A 12274-nucleotide genomic window follows, 5' to 3' on the forward strand; every position below is an offset into this window, starting at 1 on the left:
GAAGGAAACAGCACAGCTAAAGTAATTTAAAAAGAGAGGAAAGAGGCAGATTTTAGATTAATTTCAAAGCGTTGTTAATGGTTCAGAGGAGAGCAGAGTAATGTTAGCAGTAATGTCATTCTAGGGAGGCTTAGAGAGGCCGTACGTGATGCGTACACAGAAGCAAGGGAGGCAGGCTCCCCGCTGGACGTAGCGCTCTTGTTTCCAATGCACTACAAAACAGCAAATAAATTGCAGGTAAAATCCAAAGTATCATTAAACTCTAAAAAGGCAAGAGCAAAACAGAAGTGACAATCTGGGCTTTTATAAAACCTCTGACTGTCTGATCTATAGCAACGCTACTAACGCAACATTGAAGTCTCCTGCATCCAGTACCGAGAGGTTTTGGTCTTCCAGCTGGTGACTATCTTTAGATTTCTTTGCAAATGAAACTAAAATGTACAAAGCAACACCCTGAAAAGTCTGTCTGCTTCAAAAATAAGTATCTTAAATGCTGACAGCTTTATTGCTATACAGCAGGTGGAGAAGCCCTAGGAGAGATGACTTGCAAAAAAAAAAAAAAGTATTTGTTCCATTTTCTGTTCTTTTATTACAACCCTCCCTGAAAAACTAAACGATTTTTAAAAATACATTTCTCTGCTTTCTATTTTAGCAGTCCATCTAACTTGTGACGTCTGCTACCTTACTTCCAGGTATCTGCCTTGAACACATTACAAGTTATCAGTGTACTCTTTCCTCCCCCATCCTGAAAATCAGGACCGTTTTAAATAATGTTTTGTGAACTGTTGCATTATTTAGTTGCTGGTGTCACTAGAGAGCTCATAGGTTTCAATCAAGCATTGAAATACAGTTACGTGCTTCAGAGCACGTAAATCTATTGGCTTCTTCTCTCGGGGTCTAACTCCGGAGACAAAAATAACCCTGAAACACTTGGGTGAAGTATAGGTATGCAAAGCTTTGTTTCCTGTATGGCAGAGGAACTAAAAACATTGAAGCCTCTTACTCCTTCTAGCTTCAATGACCGTGGGCTGTGTTGCATACCCAACTTCACTCAAAGCTGGTTTGTCTACTTTTCTGAGGGAGGTGAGAACTGCCTAAAGGGCACTAGTTTCTTGGCAAAGCCACGAGCTATTTCTTTCTGATAAGAAAGGAGAAGTGCAAGGTAATACCCAGTACCCAAGTCCACCTATTTTTGCGGTTCTGACTTAATGTGCCTTACAGTGCTCAAAGACCTACCAGGTAAAAACAGCTTATGGGGGTCATAATGCCAAACACTGGTCCTGTTGTGTTACCCTCCTGTAACCATAGGATAACTCCCCGAACTTTACTGGAGTTTGCCTTCACAAAACCACCTGGTGTTTACAGGGTAGCAGAGAAATGGGTAAGTCAACTGCTTGAGCAGAAAAGCTGCGCTGTAGAAGGCTGCCAGTGGGAATTCCCTGCCTAGGTCTGCTGCAGCATCTCCTGTGTGGGGCAGAAAGACCTTGAACAAATTGTCCTACTTCTCCATTTCATTCCTGCAGTCCACAGTCACCCCTGAGCTTTGACTGCCCCAGCATACAAGCTGCGATGGGATGTTCAAACACTGCTGTGCAAAAGCATGTGTGTCACTTTGTTGTAGTTACTGTCCTCTGGGCTGGCACCTCCACCTTGTGATGAGCATAGCAGACTTGCTTAAAATAATGGGATTCCCAAGAGAGTCTTGAGGATTTGAGCACAATCTGTGCTGCACTACAAGTCAGCAATAAGGGTGCGCTCACCCACTCTGCAACTGGGGCACAGGAGCGGGAAATGAGATGGGTACGTGCTCTCTAGAGGGGACACACCTGCAGATGGCTTGCCTGTCTCGAAACAGTGAAACTGAAGCGTGAGATCCGCACTCCATTTTTATAGTCATTGACACTTCCCTTCTCAACAGGCTGTTCCTTGTGGTGTGGGGGGGACATCCGTAGCACCACGGGGCAAGAGGCACAACCCACCTCCTGACCAGCCCTCCCCCTTGGCATGGCCATCGCTAAAGTGGGGCCACCAAGGCCGAGATGGTCCCTTGGAGGAAGGTGCTGTGAGTGATGGGGTAAGGGAGGCAGCCGGCACAGGGGTGTGCAGGGCTGTCAGGCAGCTAGAACTGATTGCATATTGATTGTGCTTTATTGCAGTGGGTTTTCCTATTGCAATTAGCCATGATTTTTCTCAATTTGGCGGAGCTGGGTACGGCAGGAGCCTGGTCAACTTATGCAGTGCCTGGTATTCATGGAGTCTCTGGCACGTCTTGCTTCTTGGTGTAAGGATGCTATGCATGATGCACCAGATCTCTGCTATGGAAAGGACAATCTTGCTCAAACCTTGTGAATCTCTCAAAAGCCAACACCACAGCCTCTTCCACAGCTGCCTCCTGGTCCTTCCCCGGCCGAGGCTGAAGGAGATGTGAGCATGAGGTGAGGGCAAGGAAAAGAGCAAAGTGTGACCGGACCTGGACATCAGCTTTGTAACTCAGATTTGACAGTGATAACTGGACTGGATGGTGGAGAGAAGCATCACAGTCTCTGGATCTCTTTTTGTAGTTGGAAATCCACCTTGGCAACAGCCAGCTCCCAGTTTGATGCCGTTCAGCTCTACCCACACCTACTCACGCTTTTGGGCTGTAAGCTGTTCAGGATGGGTGTGCAGGGCACCTTCCTCACCCAGTGCGGGCACCAGTGTTAAAAGGCTACTCTCTGTTTAACTGATGGAAAGAGGGTCTGCCAAGCTGAACGAGGGCAGGAACCTATCTTAAACGCACTGTTTCACCCTCTTTCTCCACTGAACATCTCAGGAACCTCCAGACCTTGTGCTTAGGCACTTGAGAGAGGCATCTCCATAGATTTAGATTGCTGTGCTGCATCAGAGACACTCACAGCACCATAACCTAGTGACAATAATATGACACTAATAAATGAACAATAATTCTGGGATTGCTTTAAAATGTGCAGCAGCGATAAACATTTATTTTGTTACAGACAGCATTTATGACAGCAGCTCTATTCACATTGGGGTATAATTAAGTGGTCTATGGAGATGTAGTCGAAGCATAGAATGATTCCAATATTGCTTTAGACTGGCAGGTTTTTAAAAGTCTCTTGGGCCAGATTCTTTAATTCTTTGCACCTCGTATCATCAATTCTGCCCGAGGAAAAATCAATCAGATCAGAGCAGTCACTTTGCAATGGAGGAGATTACTTATTACAGTGAGAAGCAATGAAGAGGCTGCACTGCACTGCCTTGAGTCCTTCCCCAATTTCATTCTTCATCAGCTTACATCTTTCTCTACTGTCCATTCAAGAATTACTTGTTAAGGAGATTATTAAACACTGACCCACTCTCTGTCTTAATTATAAGTGGGTATTCGTGGCAGACTGGCAAAAAGGAAAAGTTTTAGGCACCCCTGAAACTAACATCACATCTCTGAATTTGATTACTACCCTTCTTATTATGAGTGTATTCTGGGCTCTCACTCTGTCAGCATTTTCCCAATGCAGATGAGCACAGATATTTGGAAAGTAATACAGACTGCTATTGAAAACAATGGCTGAAAAATTGTAATAAACAAATTAGTAAGAAATCGCATACCCTTTCATCTGCGTATTACTTGTTTAAAGCCAATATGAAGGCGAACCTGGCTTAAAATAAGCATTTTTTTTTTCTTCAGGGTTTCAAAGGTTTCTGCACCGGTGAGTTGGGAGTGTCAATCCAGTTGTCCCTGTTGTTGGTAGGAGTCAGCAGACTACTTCATAGACATAAAGATGGAGCGGACCCTAATCACTGGGATTTTTACTGCCTACCTCAGTGCTGTGAGAAGATATTTGTTTACCGTGACATAGCAAATTACTTCAGTGCAAGCTTAACTGAAAGCATGTGAATATTCCTAATAACATGAACAGGTCTTTAGCATGTTATGAAGCACCCACTGGGTAGGGAAAATATTGTTCCCAAAGCCGAGCATTTCCTTTGCAGAATTTAAGCTTTAATCAATGTTTAATTATAAATGCTTATATTTCAGACAGTTTCTAGATAAAATACCACTATATGTATAACTGTTTCACAACAGACATTTGAGTGAACGTGGAGAGGGAGGGAACACATACCACATAAGGCAACCCACGTCTGTAATTAATAACACGTTTTGTGGAGCTTGTGCTTAACTGAAACATACGAGAAAATTGCTTCAGGAAACTAAAATATGCAAAGACACATAGCAAGCATTTACGGTGGCCTCAGTTGTATGAAATGTAATAAACATATAAAATGCGTCCATATGGTTTAAATAAATGGAAGCGTGTGTTCCGAGTTAATGAAACATGCTTAGCGGAGAGCCATTCCTTCTCCTGCCGTGAAGCTGGGAGGTAGCGTCACCTCGTGCTCCAGCCAAGCCAGTAAGGCCCCTCTTCTGAGGACACGTGTCAATATTTCCAGGTGTGGAGCTGTGTAGTGAAGGCTACTGTGTTTTATTTTTAATTCTGGCCACTGACTTGCTCTATGCATGGAGAAACTCTGCCCGGCCACCAAGTCATGTGGAAGCCCAAATCTGGATCTGCACGTGGCAGAAGTCTTCGCACCCGAAATCAACAGGGTCTCTGGGGGAACTGGCACAGGGAGACTCTGTTCCCCGGCTGTATGGAGATGGGCGGTGTTAGCCCTGAGGTCCTACAAAGTTGAGCCTAAGCCTGAGCACCGCCCTGGATGTGGTAGGGCCCCAACCTTTCTGATGGAAAGTAAGCACCTGAACAGGCTGAATGCACGTGGAAGCTTTAGCTTGAGTTCTGGTCTGTTTATATGAAACCATTTTTCCTGCATGAGGGAAACAGGTCAGACTGTTTTGAGCCATGGGCTGTGCCGAAACGCCCTGTCCCAGCTGTGTGGAAGGGGCCCTTGGACACGGGGAAGGATTCCTTTGGCATGGGGTGTCATTCCCCGTAGGGCTGTTGTGCCTTAGCAAGGTAAGGTCAAGAGAAGGGGAGAAGGAGGGATTGGGCATGACTAAAGAGAACTGTTATTGCTACAGTCCTACAGTGCAGTATTACTACGGCGACAATAATTTGTAAAAAAAAAATAAATCCCTGAATTTGTAATGCTGTTACACACATTGAATTATTGCAGCTGGTCCTGGAAGCAAATCGTAAGCTCCACATGGTTGGGCAGCTGAGGGATGGAGCCAGGCAGACTGATCAGTTTTTAACCCTCCTTAGTGGTATCCCCTGGGCTACTGCCACAGTCACAGTTGGAGAGATGGTAGAGACTTTGGTAGGCTTTGCATTATCCTCGTCTTTCTAAGAACAAAAGCAATTAAAGGCAAAGCAGCAGTCCCTGACACTCTGCTTTCTAGTAAACATACGATAGAGTCTCCCATGTACCAAACGAGTACTACAGCTAAAAAAAATTTAAATATTTACAAAAAAAAAAAATCAGCAAGCTATTGACCTCAACTTTTCAAGATCTTTCAAATGCACATGCCAAAAATATCGCACTATGTATTTTCTGAACAATCTTAACCCTGCCTCTGACTCAGTCCTGCCTCAGGGTGGAAAACTGCTTGAGACGTGGCAGCAACTAGGCTTTTGAAATTCATTGCCAATTCCCTATCAAGGAGGCCTTTAGGTGAATCAGATAAGAGCCTGACTGTACCCCTTAAAGCCAGACTCTGCATGCACATTCAATTATTTTGTGTGAATGCAATTAAACTCCTCTCCCAGTCAACATATCTTACCATTTCCTGGTGTAAGGGGGATGGTTTGAGAAAGTCTGTGGGGTGGAAAGGAGGAAAGGAGGAAAACAATGTAACATTTTATGAAATCTCCAATCATGTATTATTCGTTTCTGCTCCATAAACTACTGTTTTGATAGTATCTTCAGGCTGTTCCCCTGATGGATGAAATAGGATCACCCAACCAGAGAGAAGAGCCAGTATTACAGGACCTTTGTAATCATGGGCAAAATCAATTTAGTAGGAATTGTGTGAGCAACACACACACACACACATGCACACGCAACAAAAAGGACCGAGCATTCTTAATTGATTAAGAAACAAAGACTCAAGTTACTACTCTCATGAGCAAAAAATCTTAACTACGTTTGGGTAAAGAATAAATCTGGTGAAATTGCAAACTAAGTGCAGCTGTTATGCAAACACAAAAAGGAGAAAATTTGTGTTTAATTGCTCACTGGGCTATATTAATTGGTACTGAAAACCAAACACTGTTTACTGTGTTGATGTGAAATGGAAACTTCTTCAATAAATTTTATTTCATCAACAAGATTCTTCTGATGTACCTTTATCTATCAGATTCCATCTTAGCATTTTTTGTCCATCTTTGCCTTTGAAGAAAATGGGTGGTTTGAATATGTAACATAAACCAGGATTGGATTTAAGACATTACAGTAGGTCCTGACACATTTAGTCGCCTTCGGCAAAGTCACAATTACTTAAAACATGAACTTCTGCATCGAGCAGAGTGTTTAACAGCCACAGCCAGAGGAATGCACTTTATAAACATCAAGTGGCATTTATTTCTGAAATAGTTTATGTTTTAAAGGACTATTTTTGATAGACATTGTTCTTGGTACATGAAGAGTGGAGAAAACACATGCTTAATTTTTTTTTCTTTTGCATAGCTGTGTGATATATGATCAAGTAAATGAAGACATTTTTATAGGGATAGAAAATGTATCTCAGCTCAGAACCACACAAAATCTTGTAAGCAAATTTTTGGCCTAATAAAAACTACGTAGTGAATGTATGGAATTCAGAGAATGTATTTATCTTGGAAGCTCTTGGGATCTTGTTCTTGTGTTTCTCTGGAAAGCATATAGCATACTTCTTTTTTGGTGTTACAGGATAGGACAGGTACTGGGAAGCATTTAAAAAACAGAGTTGAGGTGACCTTGAGGCACTTAAGATTGCAATTTATCACAAGGACTACAGGAAAAAAAAAAAAAAGAAATACTGTGATACATTTGAAGCTTAATAACTACTTAAGCAATTTTATGGCAAGTAACTCAGATTGCTCTACATATCACACTATGCTTGTTTTGTTTCAAGTTGTGATGCTTCCTTTAGGGAGTCAAGAAAAAGAAGTGAGGGTAGGAAGGAAAAATTATCCTGTTCAGCATCAAGTGCTGCCTCATGTTCATGCTTTTTCAAAGCCTCACAAAGATTTTCCAGCTCCATCAGACCTGCAGAGTCCCACAGAGCTAAAGTGGTGAGTTGCATGCTCCTCTTCAGCTCTACGTGGAAACAACAAACACAAAGCTCCAGAGGAAGAGCTGCTGGCAGCAATTTCAGGAGTCAAATTTTATATCCCATCACACTCCAGAGGCAAAAAAAAAAAGAAAGGAAACAATCAGCTTTTGCAATTTTATTACCAGCGGTTTTATCGGCTGCCCTCTAGTGAGACCATTCAGTGACACACTCCCTAACCTTGGTGTAGGAGTTGGCTGTGCAGGAGTCAAGATGTCAAGATGCCGTGTTGAACCTCTTTACCTTGGTCTATAGTATTTAAATCTGCAGCATTTAGTTCCCGAGCAATAGTGATTAGGCATTGGACATGTGGAGACAGGGAAGAGAAAGCGTGAGGAAGAAATACCCTGGGAAATCGTCAGCATTGTCATAATGGTGATTAAAGGGTGAATTTCTCATTAAAAACATGGGCAACGGCATGTAATAGGTTTTCACAGTCATTTTACACTCTAACAATTCTAACAATCTAAGATGGAGGATTGTTAACTGTTATCCATGAAAGATCATCTTACTCAAATGTTTTAAAGTCTGGTTTAGCCAGCTAAGTGTGACACTTGTTATAGGCCACCATTTCTTAAAAAACCTACATCTTGAATATAAGCCTCTTCTGTCTTCACTTCAGGTATCCCAGACCCCTATGAAACTATGATATTCTCAGAGCCTCTCTCATTTACATCTTCCAGTACACTTTGACTTTCTTGGTAACCCTTACCTAGCAAAACCTGTGTTGAACACGTGTTTCAGGAATCCTCTTGCTCGAACCTGGAGCTGACCTATGCCAGCAGAGGAGCCGATCTGGAACCTCAGAGGGGCCAATATTACTGCTTCCATGCTGCCAGCGTGTTTGGTTTAGCTCACATTTGACTTCGGAAATAAAGAGAGAATTTTATCAGGTTGGACCACATGAAAGAGGTTTGATAACTCTGCGAAACAAGACAAAGGCTCTTTCTTCGGCGTTGCTTTCTGTTCTGATGACCCACATTTTCATACAAGCACATAATTTCCCAGCATCCGTCTCATGTGCAGAGACCTTTTCGTACCCACACCCGTAAGGAATGCACATCCTCTGATTTTATTTCTCTCCAGTACTACCCTTTTCCCCTTCCTGACTCCTTGCTCAAGCTGTATGTGCACACAAGGGTTTGAGTATCAGCGACAGTTGTATATGAAGCGCACATACTATAAAAATGTCTGCATCAGCGCAAGCGTGTGTTCTGTATTAGTCAGTGTTGGAAAGGATGGGTGGAAACTGCGTGATCGGAAAGTTGTGCAAAGCCATTTGCTCACCACCTTTGACAATGGATGTGCTGTAAGAAAACAGTATTTTATAGCACTTCCAATTTTGTTTGCAATAATCACAGTTTGGCACATCTCCTCTACCACAGCAGGCAAAATGCAATTAAATGGTGTCAGATGTAAGGGAAAAATAATGAAATTTTTCTTCCATAAATCATAAAATCCTAAGTCTTTGCAATCTTGTAACGGTCTTGTAATCCAAGCTCCTGCTTACATTACTTTATCTTTATGAAGGTGATAAAGAAAACATAACACTGTGTACTTGATTATAAATTATAATTTTATGAGCATCAAAAAATGCAAACTTGCAAGGCTTATGTTCATGCTTATGTGTCCACATACTTAAGTGCCAGCAGATGTTCAATGATCAATAAAACTCAATTTATATACATTATTCTGAAGCATCCTTGATCATAAATACAGGCTGGGAACATCTAACTTCACTCTGAGTAAGAATGATGATAATCGACTACAAAGTTACAATACAGAATGCTGTTGTTGTAAGTTTTATTTCAAGTCTAGAAATAAAACATTTATCGTTTTTCATCGAGACTGTTGGGACAGAACACATGATTTAGAACCTAAACTGTAGATTTATGGAGACAGCAAGTGGCTAAAATTAACTTCAGCATTGTCAGGCATGGTTCACTGAAAAGGATCTTGTTTATTATGGTAGACTAAATGTCCCCAAAGGCTATAAGCTTTGAAACAAGGTGTCCCTGAATTGTGGTGTATTCGTAACGATAAACAAACATACCTTTATTGGGGATCGAGTGCTGATTTGCGCAGAGATCATAGCAGGTTTAGAGACGTACTTGATTTCAGGACCGACTCTCGCTATATAGAAGCAAAAACTGGGAGTGCAAGATGGGAGTGTAAGGTACCGCATATAAGCTCAAGTCCACTTGTACAGAGTACGATTGGAAGAACAAAATTCTGAAACCAGGTGTCTGTCAGACATAATTGAAGATGAGTTAACTAAATTTGAAAAGTGGAGCAAAAAGGACCACTTTTCTGCACTTCGCGTGTTAAATAAGAAAAGATGAAACATTCAAACAAAAGAAGCAAAATAGGAATAGTGATATGGTTGTTCCTGTCCTTGCACTGCATTTTCTCCATAGAAATAGCAAACCCAGCAGAATTAGACAACAGTAAAACAAGACCAGCCCATTTCCCCTCAGCTCTAGAGTTACTTCACCGCTGCAACTACAGTTTCTGGCTTTCCTGATCTCAACACTTTACTCCCTGCCTTGGATACGAAAGGGCGTTTGATCAGTCAGGGGTTTTAACTTTGCTTACAGGGTTGCCAGACTCCTGTTCCTTCGGCTGCTGCCCATCCCTTTCCAGCACGGACATTATACAACCCCGCTCCACTGCGTCAGTGAAGAATTTGCATTCAGGAGAAACAGGTTAGGCCGGCTACTTTCCAACTGCTGGCTCCTATAAGAACAATTGTGCATAGTTACAACCCCCAGGTCGTTTTTCAAAGGTACTTCTTTCTGTAAACTACAAATGGTTTCTTTTTTTTTTTTTTTTTTTTCAAATATAATCTCAAATTATTTTCTCTTTTGCTGAAACACTTACCTTTCATTGGTAGCTGTAGTTTAAATTTGAAAAATTCCAGCCTGCAATATTAGTCTATAAATCTTTGCAACTGCCTTATGTGGTGGAGAAACCAGCCTGCTAATTATTTTGCTTTGCTACTTAAAGCTGTTTTTCTGGATACAACGGGGCTTATGTTATTCTTGGTTAAGACTAAGTCTATGAGAGCATAGCCATGAAATTTTCAGCTGTAAATTTTCTTATATAGGTCTCCTTTGAAAAATGAGGAATTGTGGAGCTCAGAGGTGCTTTTATTCTCATTGTAGATGTTTATTTTTGTCATACAGTCTTTTGAAAGGGTGTATGTTGTAGTTTTTGGTTAAATCTTTCATGTATAGGCAATGTCCGTATCCAGTTCTGCATGCTACCTGTCAACAAATTCATTACTGATGGTGAAAAGAATTTTGATGGTGAAAACACATTTTTTTCTGGCTTATCCAGCTACAAACCCTCTTTAATTCCAAAAGCGGTCCTGATTCAGAAACCTCGAACTCAGTGGCCACTTTGCTGCTACCTACACTGGGCTTTCGGTTGTGTTCTTACTACTTCTGTGCACCAAGACAGTATTGCTAGGGGTGTTTTTAATCATTTAGTGACATAGTGCTCAGATTTTTCTACCTAACCCACCTGTAATAGATTTCCCTTCTCAATAGGGTGTAGTATAATTTTTTCTATATAATTCTCCTGCCAAACAGTCTCCTGAGACTCCACATGTGCTAGCATGTTGATAAGGGTTTTCACACTGAAATAAAAAATGCATCCTTTTCCAAAAGCATGGGCATATATTCTTGCTGGAGCAGTCTGAAGTGCGTACACACGAATGTCACGCCACCCTCGAGACTGCGACCTCATTTCACAGAAACACACAATAGAAAGTTGGGTTAGTGTTTGGAGGGAAGACCTAGAGTGAAACCCCAAGTTTCTATGCAGAGAAGAAGGTATTTCTGCTGGTTCAGCAGGAGGCCCTCCTCCTGTTGTGTTAAGCACTGAACCAACATCCCAAAATGTGACCAGGCACACTTCAAGACACGCCATCTATAAATCGCTGCTGTTAATTGTCTCCTTGTGCCATACTGCCATTTACTGAAGTGCTCCAACCACTGCGTGTGTATGTCTGTGTGTGTTATTGGTACTCATTCAGTATGAATGCACAAATAATAAAAAATGTAGAGTGCCTTTTCACAAGACAGTTGTTAAGGCAAAGGTATAGCTTTAAGACAATTTATTATTTTTTAACAACTCTTATTAAAGCAAACTTAGTTTTACACCTGGCAGGACTTGGACATGGTTAACCTCAAGAATTATATATCTCATCTTTTCACATGCATAGCTTTTACTCGTTAAACTGAGCAAAAGTTATGTACATAAATCATGGTGAGAACACAGCTGACAAAGATAGGACATAGAGCCCCCTAAAGAAATATGATTTTCATTTCAGTAATAATTTCTAGGTGCTCTAAGATACATCTGGAAGCTGTAGCTAGGATGTAAAGATTTTGCCTCTATTTCTGAAAGGTGTGCTTCTCTGAATGTTTTGCCAAATCCATGCATTTTGCTATTGATCTATATGGACGAGCACACTTTTTCATTGAGCAGCATCCCCAGAACAGCACCAATGCCCGTTCACGTACCTTTGTGTCCAGGGGACACAGAGGTTGGGCTCCTCTCACTGCCCCTCAGCTCCAGGTGCACGTGGCCATGCGTCACAGCTGGCACCATGTGTCTCCTCGGGCTCTGTGGGACTTTCTTGTGTAAATAATTGCAGATAGTTGATAAATGGGTACTTTGTATTGTGCCGGTGGCAGGGTTTTGTTAGCATTTCCTTTGATCGTTTCATAAGGAAACTGCTGTTATTTACCTAGGAGGTACTCACCGTAATATGTTCATTTACTAAATCGGAACATAAATCTTCAGGCTGCAATGCCTCCAAACTGCGGACATGCTAAATGCTCGCTGCGTCTGGAAGAAGAAGTCACACTGCAGAGAGATGTGCCATCTGCAAATCATTTTCTAAAAAACTCCAAAGAGTAAGGGACTCTCATTTGAAAATGCTTTTATTTGAGAAATCAATGTGCCTTTCTTTTGATCCTGAATTGCCTTGGGCAG

The 12274-nt window shown here is 41.7% G+C and overlaps 1 protein-coding gene across 1 annotated transcript in view; it reads right to left on the reverse strand.

Annotated features, from left to right (window-relative positions):
- NFE2L3 (nuclear factor, erythroid 2-like 3) overlaps positions 1-11887 on the reverse strand; it is a 55770-nt gene extending 43883 nt beyond the window's left edge. The window contains exons 1-2 of the mRNA XM_009879570.1: positions 11800-11887; positions 9324-9403 (exon numbers count right to left, since the gene is read on the reverse strand). Of these exons, the coding sequence (XP_009877872.1) occupies positions 9324-9403; positions 11800-11887 (168 nt within the window). The remainder of the gene's footprint in view (positions 1-9323; positions 9404-11799) is intronic.
- Positions 11888-12274: the final 387 nt, after the last annotated feature.

This window comes from Charadrius vociferus, unplaced genomic scaffold (genome assembly GCF_000708025.1).
Source record: "Charadrius vociferus isolate BGI_N301 unplaced genomic scaffold, ASM70802v2 scaffold262, whole genome shotgun sequence".
NCBI classification, from domain to species: domain Eukaryota; kingdom Metazoa; phylum Chordata; class Aves; order Charadriiformes; family Charadriidae; genus Charadrius; species Charadrius vociferus.